At 43.8% G+C, this 24840-nt stretch overlaps 2 protein-coding genes and 1 pseudogene across 2 annotated transcripts; 2 read left to right on the plus strand and 1 right to left on the minus strand.

Annotated features, from left to right (window-relative positions):
- The first annotated feature begins 7276 nt into the window (after positions 1-7276).
- Positions 7277-8320, plus strand: LOC122424371 (annotated as a pseudogene).
- A 2707-nt stretch (positions 8321-11027) lies between these two features.
- Positions 11028-12539, plus strand: IQCF2 (IQ motif containing F2). Its single transcript, XM_043443323.1, has 3 exons — positions 11028-11071; positions 11250-11336; positions 12095-12539. Exons 1-3 carry the CDS (start codon positions 11054-11056, stop codon positions 12476-12478), a joined length of 489 nt encoding a protein of 162 aa, XP_043299258.1. The 5' UTR covers positions 11028-11053; the 3' UTR covers positions 12479-12539.
- Positions 12540-20069: 7530 nt separating this feature from the next.
- On the minus strand, positions 20070-21971 carry LOC122424845 (IQ domain-containing protein F5). The gene is made up of 2 exons (XM_043443076.1): positions 21911-21971; positions 20070-20527 (listed from the first exon to the last, which is right to left on the minus strand). Exons 1-2 carry the CDS (start codon positions 21912-21914, stop codon positions 20082-20084), a joined length of 450 nt encoding a protein of 149 aa, XP_043299011.1. The 5' UTR covers positions 21915-21971; the 3' UTR covers positions 20070-20081.
- Between the last annotated feature and the right edge of the window lie 2869 nt (positions 21972-24840).

Below are 24840 nucleotides of genomic sequence, written 5' to 3' on the forward strand. Positions count from 1 at the left end.
ACCCAGGAGTGACAGTTGTCTTCTCTGTGGCCCATAGCATGGGATGATCAGCGAATTTGTCACCAAAGCAAAGTCTATTTGTGAGTGAAAGATAGTGCTAGGGATTATTGCTCAGGAACAACAGTCATAAACTGAGAGTGTCCCAGTCCAACCAAGATGAGTGGTTGTCCTGTCCAGAGTTGGAATGAATAGAAATTGACTCATCCTTGGTTGTCCTTTTGTCCTAGTTCCTTCTAGATCTGAAAAGGTGGGTGACTGAGACATGGAGGTTTGGATTACTAGGAGAAGAAACCCTGCAAAGTGGGAACCCCAGGCTATGCCAAGTTGGGGAGTGGGGTGGTAAGGGCTGTGTTTGGGGGATACATAGTCAACTGTAGGGAAACCCAAGTCTAGAATTGTGTGGGAGTGTGTGTGTGTTTACATGAGTGCATATATATGTGTTAACTGACATTCCAAGATGTGAGAACCAAAAGAAGTGGAAGTGAGGAATAAATGAGCAAGGCTCCAAACTGTGTAGGACAGGCAAACATCTAATCCCGTGATTTGACAGAGAAGCCAGTAGGTTGTGCATTGGAGCTGGTGTCAGGCATGAAAGGAGAGTAAAGGGTGCCCCTTCTTCAGCCTGTGGATGAGGTCTGAAGGGAAGTGATATGCCCAGGTGCAACAGAATAACCCTTTGACTCAGATTGTGGTGTTCTTGCTCTAGACTGGCCAAACAAGCCCAAGGAACCAGGTGATAGCTAGGGCAGGTGTGCTCCAAGCAACATATGAGGACTGTGAGACTCCAAGTTCAGCTGTGATATGTCTGTTAATCAGGAGTGGCAGAGATGGGGAACTTGTCTGGTCTTCTGGCTCCAGCCAGTGGCCTGCTCAGTGCTCAGGAACTATTGAGGAATTGACCATTGTTGATAAAGTATCAGGACCCCTTCCTGGCTCATGCCAGAGCTGAGGTGGGTTGGAAACATTTTCTGAGTGTCCCTTCTTTTTCCTTGCAGGCCCTCCCTAAAAAGGAAGGTGAAGAGCAGAAAACTATAAAGATCCAGGCCTGGTGGCGGGGAACCCTGGTGCACAGGATACTACTGCATGCAGCACTCAGAGCATGTATCATTCAGTACTGGTGGAGACAGAGGCTGAAAGGGCTATTGGAAAAGAAGCGATCATCTGTGCTAGAGAATTATACTCGGGAAAAATGGGCGGTGATCAAGCTACAGTCCTGGGTTCACATGTGGCACGCCCGTCTTTGTTACTGCCGTTTGCTCCAAGCTGCCCGCATCATCCAAATCTACTGGCGCTGGCGTAATTGCCAGGCCCATGGCTTTTTCCGGGGCCGTTATGACCTCACAGCAAGCCATTTAGGACTTGAGCTTGACATCTTTCTGGGATCACACATCTGTTGGGATCACACATCTGTCGGATTACGGACTTCATCCCTTTCCCAGTAAAGAACTGATCAGGTTGGCTCCAACACTCTGTCACAAGGCCTCTGTCAGACAAGCTTCAGTTCAGTTCAGTTCAGTTTAGTTGCTCAGTTGTGTCCAACTCTTTGTGACCCCATGGACTGCAGCACACCGGGCCTCCTTGTCCATCACTGACTCCTGGAGTTTACTCAAACTCATGTCCATTGAGTTGGTGATGCCATCCAACCATCTCATCCTCTGTCATCCCCTTCTCCTCCTGCCTTCAATCATTCCCAGCATCAGGGTCTTTTCAAATGAGTCAGCCCTTCGCATCAGGTGGCCAAAGTATTGGAGTTTCAGCTTCAGCATCAGTCCTTCCAATGAATATTCAGGACTGATTTCCTTTAGGATGGACTGGTTGGATCTCCTTGCAGTCCAAGGGACTCTCAAGAGTCTTCTTCAATACCACAGTTCAAAAGCATCAATTCTTTGGCACTCAGCCTTCTTTATGGTCCAGCTCTCACATCCATACAAGACTACTGGAAAAACCATAGCTTTGACTAGACAGACCTTTGTTGGTAAAGTAATGTCTCTGCTTTTTAATATGCTGTCTAGGTTGGTCATAACTCTCTTTCCAAGGAGCAAGCAAACTTTTCTTCCAATTTCATGGCTGCAGTCACCATCTGCAGAGATTTTGGAGCCCCCCAAAATAAAGTCTGTCACTGTTTCCACTGTTTCCCCATCTATTTACCATGAAGTGATGGGACCAGATGCCATGATCTTAGTTTTCTGAATGTTGAGTTTTAAGCCAACTTTTTCACTCTCCTCTTTCATCAAGAGGCTCTTTAGTTCTTCTTTGCTTTCTGCCATAAGGGTGGTGTCATCTGCATATCTGAGGTTATTGATATTTCTCCCAGCAATTTTGATTCCAGCTTTTGGAACTGGTCTAAATTAAATGGGAATGCTCCTGGGTTAGAAGAATTAACAGTTAAAATGGTCATGCTACCCAAAGCAATCTGCAGATTTAACACAATCCCTATCAAATTATTCATGACATTTATCACAAAACTGAAACAAAAAATCCTAAAATTTATATGGAACCCGGAAAGACCCAGAATTGGCAAAGCAATCCTGAGGAAAAAGAACAAAGCAGGAGACATGACCCTTCCAGACTTCAGACAATACTACAAAGCTACAGTAATTAAAACAACATGGGACAAAAAACAGACCTATAGATCAATGGGACAGAATGGAGAACCCAAAAATAAACCCATACACCAATGGTCAATTAATCTTCAACAGGGGCTTCCCCGATAGTCCAGTGGTTAAAAATCCACCCTGAAATTCAGGGGACAGTGGTTTGAGCCCTGGTCTCCACATGTTACAGAGCAACGAAGCCTGTGTACCACAACTACTGAGTCTGTGCTCTACAGCCCAGGAGCCACCATACTGTAGCCTGTGTGCCTAGACCCGAGCTCCACAGTAAGAGAGACAACCACAATGAGAAGTCTGCACACCACAACCAGAGAGTAGACCCCGCTCGGTACAACTAGAGAAGGCCCTTGCACAACAAAGACCCAGCGCAGCTAAAAATAAAATAAATTTTTAAAAAAATCTTCAACAAAGGAGGCAAGAACATATAATGGGGAAAAGACATCTATTCAGCAAGTGGTGTTGGGAAAATTGGAGAACCCCATGTAAATCAATGGTTATGACAGGGTAACAGGTAGGAAGGCAAGAAGTCCCCAATTGGCAGTAGGAAATTAACTGCAAGTGGCAGACATTTTTTCCTTCTCCACAAAAAATTAAAATAGACATCTGGTTCTGCCTTGAGTTAACCAATGTGTTTTTTTTTATGGAAATGTTTTCTTAAGCTTTGTTAATGTAACTATGTATTTGCTTAGGAATCTGACTGCTGAATGCCGAAGAATTGATGCTTTTGAACTGTGGTGTTGGAGAAGAATCTGAGAGCCTGTTGAACTGCAAAGGGATCCAACCAGTCCGTCCTAAAGGAAGTCAGTCCTGAATATTCATTGGAAGAACTGATGCTGAAGCTGAAACTCCAATACTTTGGCCACCTGATGCAAAGAGCTGGCTCATTGGAAAAGACCCTAATGCTGGTAAAGATTGAAGGCGGGAGGAGAAGGGGATGACAGAGGATGAGATGGTATGGGTGGCATCACCAACTCAATGGACATGAGTTTGAGTAAACTCCAGGAGTTGGTGATGGATAGGGAACCCTGGCGTGCTGGGGTTCATGGGGTCACAGAGTCGGACATGACTGAGCGACTGAACTGAACTGAACTGCCTTTCTTCAAGATGGTTTCTTCAAAATGACATGCCTCGTGCCATCCTATCTCAGAAATGCATATTGTGGAGAGAGGACCTGGTGAAACTCCCTCGGCCTTGAGGTGCCTCTCTTATCTGATTAATAAGCTTGCTAACAGACATAAAACATGTTGCTAAAAACTAGCAAGGAGGCACTCTTTCTGCCCCCTTCTAATGTCTATGTCAGAAGCTTTCTCTATCTCTCTTATATTTTAATAAAATTCTGTTACACCAAAAGCTCCAGTGGTCAAGCCTGTTCTCTAACCCTGGATTGAAGTCCTCTCCTCCAGAGGTCATGAATCCCAGAATGGCACATGGCTGGCAGCAGAAAACTTTCAGTTAGAACACATCCTCACACCATACACAAAAATAAACTCCAAATGGCTTAAAGACTTAAATATAAGACAAGTCACCATAAAACTCCTAGAATGGAACATAGGCAAAATATTCTCTGATATACATTGTACTATATATTATTAGGTCAGTCTCCTAAGGCAACAGAAATAAAAATCAAAAATAAACAAATGGGACCTAATCAACTTACAAGCTTTTGCACAGCAAAGGAAACCATTGACAAAAACACAAAACTATAGACCACACTATGAAGGAGTTTCCCTGGAGTTGGCTGACCTGGCAGCCCTGCAGCCCCTTCTCTCCTACTCACAGGAGGCATTGCTAATCAACCACAGGCCATACCCATCCAGCACCTGGCTCTTAGAACCCTCCTTCATATGAGACTCCAGATAACCTCAGAGCTGACCTGTGAGGTGCCCAATATCTGCCTCACAATCCAGATAATCACAATGGTGTGATCACTCACCTAGAACCAGACATCCTGGAATGCGAAGTCAAGTGGGCCTTAGGAATCATCACTATGAACAAAGCTAGTGGAGGTGATGGAATTCCAGTTGAGCTATTTCAAATCCTAAAAGATGATGCTGTGAAAGTGCTGCACTCAATATGCCAGCAAACTTGGAAAACTCAGCAGTGGCCACAGGACTGGAAAAGGTCAGTTTTCATTCCAATCCCAAAGAGAGGCAATGCCAAAGAATGTTCAACTACCCCACAATTGCACTCATCTCACACGCTAGTAAAGTAATGCTCAAAATTCTCCAAGCCACGCTTCAACAGTACATGAACTATGAACTTCCAGGTGTTCAAGCTGGTTTTAGAAAATGCAGAGGAACCAGAGATCAAATTGCCACCATCCATTGGATCATCAAAAAAGCAAGAGACTTCCAGAAAAACATCTATTTCTGCTTTATTGACTAGGCCAAAGCCTTTGACTGTGTGGATCACAACAAACTGAGGAAAATTCTTCAAGAGATGGGAATACCAGACCGCCTGACCTGCCTCTGGAGAAATCTGTACACAGGTCAGAAAGTAACAGTTAGAACATGGAACAACAGACTGGTTCCAAATAGGGAAAGAAGTAAGTCAAGGCTGTGTATTGTCACCGTGCTTATTTAACTTATGTGCAGAGTACATCATGAGAAACGCTGGGCTGGATGAAGCACAAGCTGGAATCAAGATTACCAGGAGAGATACCAATAACCTCAGATATGCAGATGAGATACCACCCTTATGGCAGAAAGCGAAGAACCAAAGAGCCTCTTGATGAAAGAGGAGAGTGAAAAAGTTGGCTTAAAACTCAACATTCAGAAAACTAAAATCATGGCATCTAGTCTCATCACTTCATGGCAAATAGATGGGGAAACAGTGGAAACAGTGGCTGACTTTATTTTTTGGGCTCCAAAATCACTGCAGATGGTGACTGCAGCCATGAGATTAAAAGATGCACTTGCTCCTTGGAAGAAAAGTTATGACAACCTAGACAACATATTAAAAGGCAAAGACATTACTTTACCAACAAAGGTCCATCTGGTCAAAGCTATGGTTTTTCCAGTAGTCATGTATGGATGTGAAAGCTGGACCATAAAGAAGGCTGAGTGCCAAGAATTGATGCTTTTGAACTGTGGTGTTGGAGAAGACTCTTGAGAGTCCCTTGGACTGCAAGGAGATCCAACCAGTCCATCCTAAAGGAAATCAGTCCTGAATATTCATTGGAAGGACTGATGCTGAAGCTGATACTCCAATACTTTGGCCACCTGATGTGAAGGGCTGACTCATTGAAAAGACCCTGATGCTGGGAAAGATTGAAGGCAGGAGGAGAAGGGGATGACAGAGGATGAGATGGTTAGATGGCATCACTGACTCAATGGACATGAGTCTGAGTAAACTCCGGGAGTTGGTGATGGACAGGGAAGCCTGGCGTGCTGCAGTCCATGGGGTTGCAAAGAGTTGGACACAACTGAGCAACTAAACTGAACTGAACTGAATTCCAAAAGTCCCCCCACCTGCCTTGGGCTACATAAGCCTGCACAGCATGGCCTTTCCCGCCTCACTCTCTTAGTGCCCTTCCTGGTGGCTCTGCTAATATCAAATAAACCCAGTAGGCCCCCATCTCAGTGCTTTTCTCTTGTTGCCTCATCTAGAATTTGAATGATCTGACCAAAGACCAATCATGGATTGGTCCCCTGAGAGCCAGAAGTGGAGTGTTATGATTTGCCTAGTTCAACTAATCAGCAGGAGGAAGCCATAGGCAATCATCAACCATTCATGAAACAGCTGCATGAGGAATAGATGAACTGGTCAGGTCCTTCTCTTGCCCTCTACTCTACTTAGGCAAAGCATGTGTCTGTCAGCCTTCACTCAAGAATAACCTCTGAGCTCTACCTTGTAAAGAAAGTGGGTCGTCTTACCGTGAAGAGATCCTATCATGGGTCTACAGGGAAATTGTCAGGGCAGTATTTTTCATATTTCTTCAATGGTCCCAATGATGTGGAAGGTTTAATTAAAGCAGATTGTGGACCCCACCCATCATTTCTGGTTCAGTATATCATGTTCCCAAGAATGAGTATTTCTAACAAATTTCCAAGTGATACTGTGGCAACTTATCTAGGGAACACCACTACAGTAGAAAAATCTACAATTCTTACCCTTCTGAATGGGAAAGGTCAGTTTCTGCCTCCTATGAGTCTTCTCCTATGTGTCTCCTTTACTGCTCATAAAAAGTGCTTTATATTTGACACACTTGGAGAACCTTATTTCTGGCCTTTCCATTCTCAAGAAAAGGGGTTTAAACTAAAAATTCCATGTTTTAAGCCTGCACTGATCTTTTTGATGAACAGCCTCATCATTAGTCCATCCAGGAGCTCTCCCAGAGTTACCACATTAGAACAAAGGACACTTCTAACACCCAGGAAATCATAAGAATTTCAGGAACTCTGTGTTAAAATCTAGTTCAAAGACCAAATATTAAAACAAAAGATACTCCTCGTGCTCTTATCACTTAAGAAATTACGAGAGTGCTTCCTAGGACTCTCTAGGCTTCTTCCACTTCTCTGTGGTTCTTCTTGTTTCTCCACTCATGCTATTCCTCTTCCCCTCTGCCTCCTGTATTTAACAAGCTCTCCTGAGGCCTAGGCCTCTCCCTAGGCCTCCAAGTGTTGGGGGAAAACCGTGTCAGCCACATTGGCAAGATCAAAGCCATGTTCATTTCCAGTGCAAAGATCATGAAGCCCAATGGTGAGAAGCTGGACAAGTTCCAGTCTGAAATCTTCTACACCCTCCTGGAGTTGGAGATGAACTCAGACCTGAAAACCCAGCTGTGGGAGTTGAACATCACAGATGCCAAGGCCACTGAAGTTAGTGTTGGTCAAAAAGCTCTTTTAATCTTTGTTCTTATTCCTCAAGTGAAATATTTCCAAAAATTCCAGGTCTGGCTATTGCGTGACTTGGAGAAGTTCAGCGGGAAATACATCATCTGTTGCTCAGAGGAGAATTCTGCCTAAGACAACTCGAAAAAGCCATACCAAAAAATAAGCAAAAGCATCCCAGGAGCTGCAGTCTGACAACCGTGTATGATGTGATCCTGGAAGATTTGGTTTGCCCAAGTGAGATTACAGGCAAGAGAATCTGCAAGAAACTGAATGGCAGCTTGCTCACAGAGGTTCATTTGGATAAAACACAGCAGAACAATGTGGAACACAAAGTTGAAACATTTTCTGGTATCTGTAAGAAACTCATGGGTGAACTCCCCAATGGTTCAGTGGTTAGGAATTTGCCTGCCAATGGGTTCGATCCCTGGCCTGGGAAGATTCCACATGCCATGGGGCAACTAAGCCTATGTGCCACAACTACTGAGCCTGAATGCTCTAAAGCCCATGAACCATAACTACTGAAGCTCACACGCTATAGAGCCTGCAAACCACAAATACTGAGTCCACATGTTATAACTACTGAAGCCTGCTCACTCTAGAGTCAGCATGCCATCTCTATTTATTATAATAAATAAATACATTTTTGAGCAGCTGATTTTTAAAATATTTATTTGTTTGTTTATTTCTGGCTGCACTGGGTCTTCATCACTGCTTGCAGGCTTTCTCTACTTGTGGCGAGCAAGGGCTAGTCTCTAGTTGTGGTGCATGGGCTTCTTATTGCCATTGCTTCTCTTGTTGTGGAGCCCACACTCTAGGGCACAAGCTTGGGCTCTCGGGCACACAGGATCAGCAGTTGCAGCTTTCAGGCTCTAGAGGGCAGACTCAATGGTTGTGGCACATGGGCTTTGTTGCCCTGTGGCATGTGGAATCTTCCTGGACCAGGGATCAAATCCATGTCCCCTACACTGGCAGGTGAATTCTTAACCACTGGACACCAGGGAAATCCCAGCAAAGCAAACCTGAGAAAGAAAAGTGAAGCTGGAGGAATCAGGCTTCCTGACTTCGGACATACTACAAAGTTACAGTAATCAAAACAACATGGTACTGGCACAAAAACAGAAGTATAGATCAATGGAACAAGATAGAAAGTTCGGAGATAAACCATCACTCCTGTGGTCACATAATCTATGACAAAGGAGGCAAGAATATACAATGAAGAAAAAGAGTCCCTTCAATAAATGGTGCTGGGAAAACTGGACAACTGCATGTAAAAGAATGAAACTACAACACTCCCTAACACCATACACAAAAATAAACTCAAAATATGTTAAAGACCTAAATGTAAAGCTGGACACTATAAAGATCTTAGAGGAAAACATAGAATGCTCCTTGACATGATTTGCAGGAAGATTTTTTTTATTCATTTCCTATAGTGATGAAAATAAAAATAAAAATGAGGTCTAATTAAACTTAAAATCTTTTGTACAGCAAAGGAAACCATAAACAAAACAAAAAGACAACCTTCAGAATGTAAGAAAATATTTACAAGCAAAGCAACTGACAAGGGATTACTTTCCAAAACATACAAACAGCTCATGGAGCTTAATATCAAAAAACAAACAGCCCATACTCAGCCGTTAAAAAGAATTCATTTGAATTAGTTCTAATGAGATGGATGAAACTGGAGCCCATTATACAGAGTGAAGTAAGCCAGAAAGATAAAGAACATTACAGCATACTAACACATATATATGGAATTTAGAAAGATGGTAACGATAACCCTATATGCAAAACAGAAAAAGAGACACAGATGTACAGAACAGAATTTTGGACTCTGTGGGAGAAGGCAAGGGTGGGATGTTTCAAAGAACAGCATGTATATTATCTATGGTGAAACAGATCACCAGCCCAGGTGGGATGCATGAGACAAGTGCTCGGGCCTGGTGCACTGGGAAGACCCAGAGGAATCGGGTGGAGAGGGAGGTGGGAGGGGGGATCGGGATGGGGAATACGTGTAACTCTATGGCTGATTCATATCAATGTATGACAAAACCCACTGAAATGTTGTGAAGTATTAGCCTCCAACTAAAAAAAAAAAAAAAAAAAAGCCCAATCAAAAACTGAGCAGAAAATTTACAAAAGACATTTCACCAAAGAAGACACACAGATGGCCAAAAAGCACATGAAAAAATGCTCAGTATCATTAATTGTTAAAGAAATGCAAATCAAAACTACAATGAGGTATCACTTCATACCTTCAGAATGGCCTTCATCAAAAAATCTACAAACAATAAATGCTGGCAAGGGTGTGAAGAAAAGGGAACTCTCTTGCACTGTTGTTGGGAATGTAATTTGATACAGCCACTGTGGAGAACAGTATGGAGGTTCCTTAAAAAACTGAAAATAGAACTACCATATGACCCAGCAATCCCACTCCTAGGCATGTACTCGGAGAAAACTTTAATTCAAGAAGATACACACACCCCAATGTTCCCTGAAGCACTGTTTACAGTAGCCAGGAGATGGAGCAACTTAAGTGTCCATCAACAGAGGAATGGGTAAAAAGAAGGTATCATATGTTTATACAATGGACTATTACTCAGCCAGAAAAAAAGAACAAAATAACACCATTTGTGGCAACATGGATAGACCTGGAGACTGTCATATTAAGTGAAGTAAGTCAGACACAGAAAGACAAATATCATATGATATCACTTACATGTGAAATCTTTTTTTAAAAAAGGTACAAATTAACTTATTTACAAAATAGAAGTAGAGTCATGGATGTAGAAAACAAACTTATGGTTATGAGGCAATGAGGGGAGGATAAAGTGAGAGTCTGGCACTGACATATATACTCTGTGTGTGTGCTCAGTCCCTTCAGTCCTGTCTGACTCTTTGCGACCCCGTGGACTGTAGCCCACCAGGCTTCTCTGTCCATGGGATTTTGCAGGCAAGAATACTAGAGTGGGTTGCTGTGTCCTCCTCCAGGGGATCTTCCCAACCCAGGGGTCGAACCCGCCTCTCTTAAGTCTCCTGCATTGGCAGGCAGATTCTTCACCACCGAGTCACCAGGGAAGCTCCAATTTGAAAGACGTCACCTTCAAAATCTACCTTGCACCACTCATTTTTGTTTTCTATTTAATTAATTTTAAATTGTTGCTTTTATTCTACTGCTTTCTAGATCCATCTCGTCTCTGTTTATAGTTTTCTATGGTGCGCTGAGGTACTAAAACCTGAATCCAGAGAAGACAGGAAGTGCTAAGTCTGAGGAGACACAAGAGAGCTGAATGGAGCTATACTGCCATGGTCCCTCTTGCCCTCCTGTGTGACTAGTTTTAAGAGAGGATGTGGATGGGCCTCACTAGTGGGATGGTACACAAATGCCCTCTTTCCACTCTGAGCTCTGATACGTTTCTGACAGAAGGGAAGTGGACAGGTAATACAAGTTCCCATGGATCTTGTTTCTGAGGAAGACTCAACCTATGTGCAGATATCCTAATCCTCATGTCATAAAGCAATTGTTAACTCAGGGCTTTCCCCCTCAAATGACTCGTGCCAGACCTTGGGAAGTAGATAAACGAAGGAACCATCAAGAGACAAGCCATGGGGGTTCGATTTTGTGTAAGAGACGCATTCAGATCCTCTAAGCAGGCTTGAGGGTGGGTGGGACTCACCCAAGACTTTATGGGTTTGGGAAAAATCAGGGATGCTGAGGCAGTAGGTAGCTTTTGTGCAGAGCCATAGAGAGAAACAGTAGTTTTCACCCTCCCATTCATTTCCCATTTATTTCTGATGACAGAAAGATGGCCATTTCATTCAAATTGTCATTGAGGATTCCGAAGAAATAACTATGATGAAGATGAAAGAGCGGAAGAAGAAAAGAGAGGTAGGTAAAATCTCTGTATAATGTATAGATATCCAGGACATTTATGTCAGTGTCATGAGGACGTGGAATTGTACCTCTTAGGCCACAATTATCTTAGAGTTTAAGATAGTCAGGAGTCAACTCAACATTGGCTCTTTTTCCCTCCACTCCCTTCTCAGCATGAACTCTCTGGGTCTGGGTTTGACTGTGACATGACGAGTGAATGGAGAAAAGGAAAGCCATCAAGAAACACATGAGCTGGGAGATGAGAATGTGAAGACCCTGGATTAGAAAGAATGTTCTCAATATGTAGAAGCTGGGAGTAGAATATATGATGAGGATGTTAAAAATCAACCACCATATTGAAATACACTTTTGTGGCAGAAAGCAATCAATCAATAGGACTAGAATTAGCAGAGAATACCACGCAAAAGCATTATGAAACCAAACCTCCAAAACCCAATAAGCACTGATGGGTTAGAATATGACTAACAAAGGCCCTCATACCCCTCATGCTTGCTTCTAGTTACTAACGGTTTTCCCCTTGATCCATGCCCCTGAGAGGTAGTCAGGAGGAGGATGCTGTGACTCTGAGGGTAAGGTGATGTGTCCTTATTGGCAGAGAAGAACTCAGCACCTAGGGCCTCTTGATCAGTGTCCTGCTATCTCCCCTGAACTCTCCAAAGTAGGGATATTAAGAGAACCAGGCCCTTTCCAGAAATATCCTACAAGTTGGTGTGCAGGCAGTTCTCTGAGTGGTCTCTCTTATCTCTGCCTAGAAAAGTAAAAAAGACAGAGTAGGAGCAGCCAAGAAGATCCAGGCCTGGTGGCGTGGCACCCTGGTGCGCCGGACATTGTTGCATGCAGCCCTGAGGACTTGGATGATTCAGTGCTGGTGGAGACTGACAATGGACAGGCTGCTGCAGAAGAAGCGGAGGGCAGCCCTGATTGCCTATGCCTACAGAGAGAGGGCAGTGGTCAAGCTCCAGTCTCTGGTCCGCATGTGGCGCATCCACTGGCGATACTGCCAGGTGCTCAATGCCATCTATGTCATCCAGTACCACTGGCAATGCCACAACTGCCAGGCCTGTGCCCTCCTCCGGGGCCACTGCGTGGTCACAGCCACGCACCTGCAGTTTCACATTGAGATCATTAACCCCTAGGAAATGGCTAGACGGGGCACTGTGTCTCCTGTCCCATAGTAAAGGTCTAACCTGACATAAAGTATGTCTCGTGGTTTCCCTTCTGCTAATGGAAATGTTAGGACTTGAGTCATGCTGCCTTCTCTTCTCCCTGGGAAAGAACTTCAGTGAGGTTCTCCCTTTGTGCCCACAAACCCTGTTCTGGACTGACAGTTCTATATGCCATGTACTTAGTTGTCAAAACAGAAACTGAGGTCCTAGTCTACCTATATATATAACAGAGTCAGAAGTCCCAGCTCCCATTCCCAACCCCATTCCTTTCTTCTCACTGGGAATCTGAGAGTGAGGTAAGCTGCATCTTCCTGAAGACTCTGGGTACCTTTGCACGTGAGAACAGACACTGAGGCTTTTCTCTGTCCTCCTGGGGTTAGTGGGGGGGTCTCAGATGCCTTAGACAAGGTGTCTTTGCCAATCACCTTGTGAAAAGGCCAACATGTGGCTGACTCTTCTGGGAGGAGAGTAGTGCAGCCCCAGGTGAAGGACAGGCCAGCCTTAGTGTAGATGAGACTGGGCATGCTGATGAGCAGCTGATGACCCTGGGGACTGGTAGAAAACAGTTCATGACACTTCAACTCCGTCTTCACAATTCCCTTACCAGAACTCCTCTCCCTGAGGGCTGTACAGCAAACAGGGCTCCAGTGATTTTACCCCCATCCCTACTCTTGTCTCCATTCTCACTGCCATGGTCGTACTAATCCAGTGCTACTCAATAGAAATTTCTGTGATGGATGGAAATGTTCTGTATCAGTGCTGTTCAGCGTGGGAGCCACGAGCCACACATGGTTGTGAAAGACTTGAAATGTGCCGGGTGCGATTAAAGGATTGAGTTTTAAAATTTTTTTAATTAATTAAAGCTTAAATAACCACATATGGTAGTGGCTATTCCATTGAATAGTGTGGCTCTAGACCTTACCATTACCAATAATTGTACTGCTGCCCAAATTGCTTTTTCATTCCATTCTTTTTTATTTTATTCTCTTCTTCCAGTTCACCTTTCAAATATCACTAATAGAATGTTTCTTCAGATGTGATAAGATCTTCCAAGCCATTTACTCTGCCATTTTTTTTATAGCCATCACCCCTGACAAGCCCTTGTATCTGTCTTTATCCAGTTCAGATTCTATATTTAATTACTGTAATCTCTCCCCCGAACACCTTGACTTCCTTTGACCCTATCTCTGCAAAGCTGTGTGGAATGAACTTAATCATCTACCTGCTTTGTGCCTGCAGAGGAGGAGCATGACACTCAGCTCACATTCAACCATGACGCGTGGTCCCAGTTCATGTTCATGACTGCAGACCTCCACTGGACCGAGTTCCCAGTAAATTTCTCTGGTGTGTTTGCATTTCTTTTTTTCTGACTTGAATAATTCATAGTACCTCCTCTCCAAATGCCCAATTCTACTTCTCCCCTTGAACTCCAAAATGATGGTATATGTTACCACATACTTAACTGATGAAATGGAGACAGACTGGACCCCCATCTTCCTACCACCTTATTCTCCATCCCATCTCTGGACCACACTTGCTGCCTTCCCTCCAGTTGAAATAAATGAAGGGTCTTTGATCCCATCAAAAGCTAACCCCTCCACTATCCTGCTGCCATCTCGAGGTGTTTGATCCTGCATTCATAACCCTATTGTCCAAAGTATCAATGTCTACCTCTTCCATCTTTTAAAAATGCCATCTTAATTTCTTTCCAGTTCTCTGTTTCTCCTAATAGCAAAACATGCCATCACTGTTTCCATTTCTGTTCACAGTATTTTCTCTTCAACCCATTCCAATCAGGTTTATGCCCCTCTCACTTCACTGAGACTGCACTGATCAATATCACCGACATTCCAGCTGACCAAATCCAATGGTCATTTCTCTGTCCTTATGCATTCTCTCTACATCAGGCTACAGAGTTAGCTACTCCATTCTTGTTAAAATAATTTCTAAAGGCAAACAATAAAAACCATACCACTCAACCCATAAGTACTTTAATATATGTCTTTAATAGGAGAACTTTGTAAAAAATATAACATCAGTATTATCATATCTTTCAACAGTCACAATAATTCCTTGATAGAATATATATGTACCCAATAACTGAGCTTCTAGATACATAAAGTAGGATTCTTCTGTACCCCTTTGTGCTTGCCTACTACTGTCCACCAGACTCTAGTAACCACTGATCTGTACTCTGTACCTATTGTTTTCCCTTTTCCAGGACATCATAAAAGGAATATTTTGTAGCCTTTTGAGTCTGGCTTCCTTTCATTTGGGCTTCCCTGGTGGCTCAGAGGTTAAAGCGCCTGCCTGCAATGTGGGAGACCTGGGTTCGATCCCTGGGTCGGGAAGATTCCCTGGAGAAGGAAATGGCAACCCACTCCGGTATTCTTGCCTGGAGAATCCCATGGACAGAGGAACCTGGTGGGCTACAGTCCATGGGGTCGCAAAGAGTCGGATATGACTGAGCGACTTCTCTTCACTTCCTTTCATTTAGCATAATGTGTCTGAGACTTCTCTCTGGTATTGTGTGTACTCATTTCTTTTAATTTCTGAGTGGCATTCCATTTTAAGAATGTTATCAGAAGTTTTTACCAGTTGAAGGATTTGGGGTTTTTTCCAGTTTGAGTGGTTGCAAATTAATCTGCTATACATATTTGGTTTTGTGTGTGTGTAAACTTAAGTTTTGCACTCTATTTGGCTAAAAACCTAGGAGTGAGAGCTTCCATTTCTACAAGATGGTGTAACTCATTTTTTCCCTTTTCCTCTCCTCTGAATACAAACTAAATACTTTGGAAATAATTCAACAGACAGTCATAAAAGGACTCTGAAATGTGGAGAGATGGCAGGTTATCTAGAAATCTCAAGATTTTTGAAAGTGCACCTTGATAAATTCCCTGGGTTTTGTTTTTTCTGCCATGCATCTCAGACTGGACATCAGATATGTCTGCAACCTAGTATCAACAACAGGCATAGGGAAAGCAAAACAAAACAAAGTGAAAAGCATGCTCCCTCTGGTCAAAATAAGAGACGCCCAGCAGAGACTCAGCTGGGAGATCCATATCTAGTGGCAACAGCAGATTGAATTGCTTACAGAAGTGACTCCATTACCCATATAAGCCAACCCATCCCATGCCCTACACTCACTGGTAGCAGTAGGCATAATCTGCTCACAGCAACAGTGGAACCCAGGCTTATCCACCCCCACCACACCCCATATCTGCTAGCAGTAATGATGCAGTCTGTCCTCAGCAGCTGTAACAGCACAACCCACTGCATTTCTCATCTGCTAACAGAAGCAGGCTTGATCTGCCCACAACAGTAACAGCAGAACCTGAGTAGGCTGACGCATCTCCCACCACAAACTAGATGGGAAGGGGGAGTGGGGTCCCCCTGTACCCCTGCTCCAAAAGGCCTAGAATCTCCTCACTTTCCACTCAGTGGCAGACCCAGCAGCACCGGACCCAGCAGCCCCTGGCTGTCCGTCCAGCCACAGAAGATCCAGAACAGGAGCCTTCTGGCCCTCTACCCAACAGCAAAGTGCAGTCCAATAGGCCCTTCTCTCATCCAGTAGCCCCAACAGAGACAGAGTAGGAAACCCGTTTGGCGTCAGCTGGTCAGAGAACAAGCCAGGGTTATTGCTCTCTACTTCAGAAGTCCAACATCCTAAACCCTCCATCTGGTGACAAGAAGGAACCTAGGAAAATGCCTTCCACCTTGGAGGTGGCATCAGAAGGGATCCAGTGGAACCAAAAGAATAAAGCAGATCAGAACTGCATTGAAGGAACCCAGAAAAGAAAGTTCTCATTAGAAATAGGGTCCACAAAAGTAGGCCAGCATCTACATGCTAAACCTAAACCGAGTGCTGCCTTCTAGAACAGAAGATTTTAATAGCATCAAGAGCCTCTTAATATAATATCCAAAATGCCCATCATACAGTAGAAAATCACTCACCATACCAAGAAACAGTAGAAGTATGATGTTAGATATAGATTTCCTTTTTATCAAGTTAAGGTAGTTCCCTGTATTCCTAACTCACTAAGAATTTCCTTTTTATCATGAATAGGTGTTGGATTTTGTCAAATGGTTTTTCTGACAATATTAAATAGTCATATGATTTCTCTTCTTTGGCCTGTTGATATGGTGGATCAATTAATTTTTGAATGTTTAAAGTAGCCTTGGGACTTCCCTGGTGGTCCAATGGTTAAGAATCTGCCTTCCAGTGCAGGGGACACGGATTTGATCCCTGGTCAGGGAATCAAGATCCTACATGCTAGGGGACATCTAAGCCTGCCACACTGCAGCCGCTAAGCCTGTACCACAACCACGGAGCCCATGCACTCTGGAGCCCGCACCGCAGCTATAGAGAAAAGCCAACATGCCACAACTAGAGAGAAGCCCTTGTGCCACAATAAAGAACCCACGTGCTGCACTGAAAGATCCCACATGCCACAGCTAAGACCCAGTGCAGCCTAATTAATCAACTAATTATTTAAGAAGCCTCCATCACTCTCTAAAAATAATAAATAAAAGCGAAGAAGCTTTGCTTACCTGATATAAATTTCTACTTGGTCCTGGTGCATAATTTCTTTCGTACATTTTTGGGTTTGATCCGCTAACATTTTGTTGTGGATTTTTACTTCTATGTGCCACTAGCAATGTACAAGGATTCCCTCATCTCCACACCCTCATCAACACTTACCATTTACGTTTTTGATAATAGCCATTCTAACAAGTATGAGGTTATAGTTCACGTGGTTTTGATTTGCATTTCCATTATTAGTGGTGTTGAGTACTTTTTCATCTGCTAGCCATTTGTATGTCTTCTTTGGAAAGATGTCTAATCAGGTCACTGGCCATTTTTAAATCAGGTTTACTTCTGTTGTTTGTTTTTGCTTTTCTTCACTATTGGGTTATTTGAGTTCCTTGTATATTTTAGCCATTAACCCCTTATCAGACACAAATTTTACAAATATTTTCTCTTTTTCTGTAAGGTGCTTTTTCATATTACTGATTGTTTCCTTTGCTGTGCAGAAGCTTTTTAATTTGCTGTGTCTCACTTGGGTTTATTTTTGCTTTTGTTGCCTGTGCTTTTGATGTCACAAAAAAAAAAAAATTGCCAAGACCAATGTCAAGCAACTTTTCCCTTCTTTTCTTCTAAAGGGGTTTTGTGGTTTTAGGTCTTACACCTAAGTCTTTGATCCACTTTGAGTTGCTTGCATGTGATGTATAAGAGTGGTTCGATTTCATTCTTTTGCATGTGGATATCCAGTTTTCCCACCATTTACTGAAAAAGACAATTCTTTATCAATAATATTTTCTTGGCACCCTTGTCAAATATTACTTTACCATACATATACGTATGTGTTCATTACTGGACTCTCAATTCTGTCCCATTGGTTTATGTGTCTGTTTTTTTTTTCCCCAATACGATGCTGCTCTGATTATTATGGCTTTGTAATATAATTTGTAATCAGGAAGTGTGATGCCTCCAAATTTGTTCTTTTTTCTCAACAATACTTTGACTGGTTCAAGGTCTTTTATGGTTATATGCAAATTGTAGGATCATTTTTTTCTATTTATGTGAAAAATGCCATTGTAATTATGATAGGGACTGATCTGAGTCTATTGATTGCTTTGTGTGGTAAGGATATTTTAACAATATTAACTCTTCTGAGCCCTGAACATGGACTATCTTTTATTTATATCTTCTTCTATTCCATTAGTTTTCAATATATAGATCTTTTACCTCCTTGGTTAAATGTATTCCTAGATATTTTATTGCCTTTGATACAGTTGTAAATGAGACTTAATTTCTTTTACAGATAGGTTATTTTTAGTATATAGAAATGCAACCGATTTTTGTACATTGATTTTTGTATCCTGCAACTTTACTGAATTTGTTTATTAGTTCAGTTTACTGGTAGAGTCTTTAGGGTCTAGTTGAAGGCATAATTCCAGAAACTTGGACAGTAAATTGTGGCTAATTTTGGTTAATTTCAGCTCTTATCATGGTACAGGCTATCCATCCCTGACCCCCTGACCCCCAAGACTATAGCAGGCAGCCGTAAATGAGTTCTAGAGAAATGTATACAAAGCTTACAGAATCCAAGGTGAGCAATAAAGAGTCTGTGCTTCAATATTGGGGATCTGTGCTCAGATTGCTGATGGCTGCTTGTTATCACAGAGGTACAGAAACAGAGGCAGGGGCCACTGTTTCAAGTCCCACAGACAAGTGTTGCAACACGCTTACTCTCCACCTGAAGTGACTTCCAGGGGATTTAAAGAGAACCTTTTCTTCCTCCTCCTCCTTTCCTTTTTTCCCTTTTTGGAAGCCAGACACTTAAGGACTAGGACACTTAAAAGCAACCACATATAAGGGAGAATTTTAAAAGTTACCATGTATGCCCAGGGAAATGTGCAGGCCCAGAAAAATCCAAAGATGACCTTAAGTTTACACCTTATTTTGATCCTCATCACAGAGACTCCCTACAACAAACCAACAAGAACAGCAAAATCAGGGAAAGAGTGAAAATCTGACCTCTAGAAGAACCACATTGTGAGATTTAAATGTCCAACCTTTTTTTTAACATTAATTTCATGTATTTATTTGGTGCACTGGGTCTTAGCTGTGGCATGCAAACTCTTAGTTGTGGCATGTGGGATCTAGTTTCCTAACCAGGGATTGAGTCCAGGCTCCCTGCTTTGGGAGCATGTAGTCTTAGCCACCAGGCCATCAAGGAAGTTCCCTCAACTGTCCAATCTGCAACAAGAACAACAACAACAAAAAAAAAAAACAAACAAACTACAAGGCATACAAAGAAAGGGAAAATTATGGCCCATTCAAAGGGAAAAAGTAAATCAACAGAAACAGTCCCTGAGAAAGGCAAGAGGGTAGCATTAATATAAAAACACTCTAAACAACTGAAACTTTAAGACCTTATGCTAAGTGAGAAAATCACAAAAGGACAAATATTGTATGATTCCACTCATACAAGGCATTTAGAGTAATCGAATTCATAGAGACAAAAAAGTAGAATGGTGGTTGCCAGAAGTTGTGGGTACAGAGTTTCAACTTTGCAGATAAAGTTCTGGAGACAGTTGTGATAGTTGTACAACAGTGTGAATATGCTTAATGTTACTGAGCTCTTTACTCAAAAATGGTTAAAATGGGAAACTTTATGTTGTATATATTTACCACCATTTTTAAATAGTAGTTTTTAAAGACTTTGGGGAAAAGAGCAAAAGATGACACAGGCCTCCATGTTGCACGATTACGTTGAGGCACCATTTACATAGACCACACACTGAAGGAGCCTCCCTGGAGCTGGCTGACTTGGCAGCCCTGCAACCTCAACTCTCCTAGCCATGGCAGCAGACATTGCTAATCAACACAGACCCCACTCATCCAGCACCAGACTCTTAAAATCCTCTACACCGAGCCCCAGGCAACCCCTGTCACTCTTCCTCAGAGCTGATTTATGAGATGTCAAGTATTTGCCATCCTTAGCCTAATGACCTTCTTGAGGTATGTCTGACAAAAGAGCTGGGGACACAGATATAGCAGACCTGGTCATTCCTTTATTGGAAGTGGTATGCATTGTTGTACTCTACAAGCTTGTGAACCCAAAGAGATTTCAAGTTGAAGATTCAGTTGGTTTTCTTTGAGGTCGTAATGGCCCTGAATGAAACCACGGGTATGACAACTGTGCCAGCGCCAATAGACCTGGATGATGCGGACAGCATGGAGCAAGCGTAAATAACGAAGGCGTATGCACCACATGCGGACCCAGGATTGTAGCTTGACCACTGCCCATTCTTGCCTTGCGAAGGCGTCTAGGGCCACCCGTCGCCTGCTCTCCATCAGCAGCACCAGTTTCTGTTTCCACCAGCACTGAATGATCCATGCTCTGAGAGCCGCGTGCAGCAGCGTCCGGCGCACCAGAGTGCCCCGCCACCAGGCCTGAATGGAAACAATCGCCTTGTTTTCTTCAGTTATCACAATTCTTACTTTGGGGCCTTAAAAGAGAAAACAGGGGACACTTAAGAAACTCATACGTTTTGGCCCTAAGTTGTGGCAGGAAGAGGCCTATTTCTCTGACGTTCAGGAGATCTGTTGTGAGCAGCAGCTGCACCTCGAGATCAACTAGGTGTCCTGCTTCTGCCACTCTCCGGTTAATGGACATGGGTACCTCATCTTGTCCTCTGGGCCTCAGGGTCTCTTATCTGTAAAATGGAGGTACACCTGCACTTGCAACCTCGCCTAGTTTTGCATGAACCTGGTTGATCATCTACAGCAGGAACACCCTGATCTAAAAGTGAAAGAGATAGGCATTTCACCTGGAGCTGACCACCTACTTGAGAGCCATGACTCTTCCCTTCAGTCACCTCTCATCTGCTGGAAGACTGGCATTTTTGCTCTCCCTGCCACTCACCTCTGACGTCAGGTTAAACCTGCCTGCTGCCTCCCTCTGCCTCACCAAAATGTTAAAAGATCCCTGCACTTCACACACTTTAAGCTCTTAACACCAGTTAACACATGCATCATTACAAAGATACATGTGCATATGTGCATGCACACACACACCCCAGTCTTCCTGCACCTCGGCCTTTGCATTGCCCCAACACAATCCTCACTTTGAGTCTCTCAACCCTGTGAGGCCTGGATTCACACACTTTGCCCTCCTCCTTAGTGCACACCTTGGCTATACTCTCACCCTAAGGAAGAAATAGGGGGAAAAGACAGCCAAGGAGGAGTCAACGCCTCTCCATTTCCTACTCTGTGTGGTGGCCATTCGTCCCAGTTTGCCTAGCATATCCTGGGTCTATGCCTGTTGCCCTGGTGTGATGTTGCTAAGTGCCCCTTTCACTCCCTGAAGCATCTGTCTTTGGAAAATAAATTACATGGCCACAGACCTTTGAGTCACTCCACTGGGCCACAAGGGCCAGAGATAACACAAGTCAAGGCTCTCCCCAACACAATATCCCAGATCCATCTACCCAGGGAGGGGTGGGAGGGCAGTGGCAGGGGTCTGGGTAGGGTGTTGGAAGTGGAATCCCTTGCTCTCCTCTCCTTTGCTCCTTCAAGCTGTGTTCTATCGATGAGACTTCTTCATAACCTGTGATTATAATGTGGAAGGTTTGCTGTCCTGATCAGAGTTTAGAGAGAAAAACGTGAAAGTAAGGGTGCTCTCCCCACCAGTAGATGCCAAGTCACCCACACACGAGGCTTCCTGGACTTTCCTAGGATCTCAGACATGAGAAGGGATCCCATCCTGAGGGAACTATGGGAGATGTACCCAGCTCCAGAAAGCTTGGGTAGATCTACCTCATAAGACATTAAATGCCCATTGTTTGGGTTGGATAGTCAAACCCCATTAGGTCTTAACTCTACTAAATTACCCATGGTTAAGGGCTAGATGTTCCCATCGCTTTCAGGTCTGCTGTCCAGCCAGTGCTCTGGCCGGAAGAGATGGAGGAAAGGGGAGAGCATGATGTCATAAGGGCACCTATGACTCAGGCACCAGAATGACTCCCAACGGCTGAGCCCCTTCTAAGGAAAACTTAAGAACCTGTCCTTTCTTTCCTACCTAAATGAACACAGTTCTGGTTACAAAGAAGAACACCTCAAATACTGACCCACTGACGCAAAGGTATATAACGTTGCTCATTAAAGCCTGCCTGGTATTCGTTAAGAGGGTTTCAGTTCATTTATTTTTAAATTTTATTTTATTGATGTAATTGATTTATAATGCTGTGTTAATTTCTGCTACACAGCAAAGTGGTTCAGTTATATATAATATATATACATTCTTTTAAATATTCTTTTCCATTATGGATCATCATAGGATATAATATATAGTTCCCTGTGCTACACAGTAGGACCTTGTTTATCCATGCTATACATAATAGTTTGTATCTGCTAATCCCAAGCTCCCAATCCATCTCCCCACTCTTCCTCCTCTCTGGTAACCACAAGTTTTTATCTATGTGAGTCTGTTTCTGTTCCATAGATAAGTTCACTTGTGTCATATTTTAGATTCTGCATGTAAGTATCATATGGTATTTGTCTTTCTCTTTTTGACTTACTTCACTGAGTATGATAGAATTCAATTCATTTATTTTAATGGTTATTTTTGTTTGTTTGGCTGCGCCGCATGGTAGCTGTCGCATTTAGGATCTTTGATCTTCATTGCAGCATTCAGGATCTTTTAACTGTGGCGCGTGGGATCTGGTTCCCTGACCAGGGGTGGAACCGGGCCCCTTGCTTTGGGAGTGTGAAGTCTAAGCCAGTGGACCACCAGGGCAGTCCTGATTTCAATTCGTTTAAACAATGGTATATCAAATAACAGTTAGAAGCAACGAGTGTGCTCTCTATGTACTGATACAGAAGAGTATACAAGATTTAGCAAGATTAGCAAGTTCATCAAATCAAAATGAATGAAATAATAGCATAGATTTATACACGTATCTTGTAAAGGTATTATTTTAAAAGGTGGTAGAAATTAGGAAGATATCCACAAAAATTAACAATGATCATCTCTGATGAGCATATCAGAGTTGGGGGAAGTAAACTGCCTTGCTGTGGCTAAGCTTCCTATGTCTCACCCATCCGTAAGTCTCCTGGTTATCAGGTCCCTGGGAAAGCAAGAACCGCACAGGCCAGAAAGCCCCTCAGACCCCTAGGACCAGCCAGGACCCACATCTCAGGCTCAAGTGGCCTCAAGCACTCTTCTATCATCTTCTTTTTTCCCTGAGGACCTCAAGGTCGCAGTGAGGAGATGGGGGGTCGGTCAGACACTGCACAAGCAGGGCCCCACTGTCTGTTGCTGGCCTCTGAAGACCCACTTGGCTCTAGTGAGGCCCTGGTCCCCTCAGGGTCACAGCCCCAGGGGTCACTGAGAAGTGCATGGCAGTATGAAGAGGGGGTGTGGAGGATGTCGGTGTGGGGCTGGGGGAGAGCAGTTGAAGAGAAGAGGAGGAGGCCATTGAAGGCTGAAAGGGAGCGTCGGTGTGAAGTTAACAAATGGGAGAGTGGAAAGAACAAGAGTAAATTGGAGAACGGGGAAACAGTGGAGTACAACGCATGGGACAGTGAGGGTACAGGAAGCATCTGTTTGAAGATAAAGGTGTTGGCCAGGCCCCTGGGAGACCCACATCAGTTTAATGCCCCCATTAGTCTGCCTCCATAGTCTAGCCCCTAGTCACCACTGTCCCTGATGACATTCACCCCACTTCACAGATGAGGAAACTGAGGTGCAGAGACCTTACAACTGATTAGGGAAGAGGCCAGGGACTGGGGTGTTGGTGGATGTGGTGACCCTAGAAGCAAGGAGGGTGTTGGGGTTTTGAATGCCACCAGGACCTGCTCAGGCTCAAGCCAGTGGGCAGGGAGGAGCCTCCTCAGGGGCTGAGGAGCAGAGGGGTAACATCATCCAAGGGGAGTTTTTGCAGGTGTGCTGGCTTGATCATGATGAGGGTACATCTCCTGGGGCTGGAGTAAGGGACATAGCACAGGAAACAAAACACAAGCACCCCTCAGGACCACTGTGGGTGACCCACAGAAGTACCAGCATTCTGGGGTCTCTCCCCATTCTCCTACCCTATCCCCACCATTCTCTGCCACCTCTACCACAGTTTCCTCCTAAAGGTTCTCAGTAGATCCCTTCCGGGAGGGGCGGAAAGAAATAAGGAGGAGTCAATGAATGTCAGTGGGATCAGCCCCTTGAATATACTCCTAGCCACAGAGCCTGAAGGAGGAAAGCAGGTCAGCAATTCAACTCTTCTCACAGAAGACATGAGACGTGGGTTTGATCCCTGGGTCAGGAAGGTCCCCTGGAGGAGGGCATGGCAACCCACCCCAGTATTCTTGCCTCCAGAATCCCATGAACAGCAGAGCCTGGAGGGCTACAGTCCATGGGGTTGCAAAGAGCCAGACAAGGACTGAAGTGACTCAGCATGCACATTCGCACTCCTAATGTAATTATTGGTAGTAGTTTCGTGTATATACCTTTTCCCTTCTTTTTAAAAAATTTTGTAATTTTATATATTTATGGCTGTGCTGGGTCTTCATTGCTGTGTGGGTTTTTCGTTAGTTGCGGTGGCTTCTCATTTCGGAGCACAGGCTCTAGCGCACTTGGGCTTCAGTAGTTGTGCTGTAAGGGCTCTGTAGTTGCAACTCACGGGGTCTAGAGCACCGTTACAGTAGGTGTGGTGCACGAGCCTAGTTGTTCCATAGCATGTGGAATCTTCCCGGACCACAGATCGAACCCATGTCTTCTGCACTGGCAAGCGGATTCTTTACCACTGAGCTACCAGGGAAGCCCCAAACA

The sequence above is a fragment of the Cervus canadensis genome, chromosome 22, assembly GCF_019320065.1.
Source record: "Cervus canadensis isolate Bull #8, Minnesota chromosome 22, ASM1932006v1, whole genome shotgun sequence".
Lineage (NCBI taxonomy): Eukaryota > Metazoa > Chordata > Mammalia > Artiodactyla > Cervidae > Cervus > Cervus canadensis.

Coding starts and splice junctions, on each gene's coding strand:
- IQCF2 (XM_043443323.1), top strand. Junction 11,337..12,094: donor AGCGGAAGAAGAAAAGAGAG/GTAGGTAAAATC, acceptor ATCTCTGCCTAG/AAAAGTAAAAAAGACAGAGT.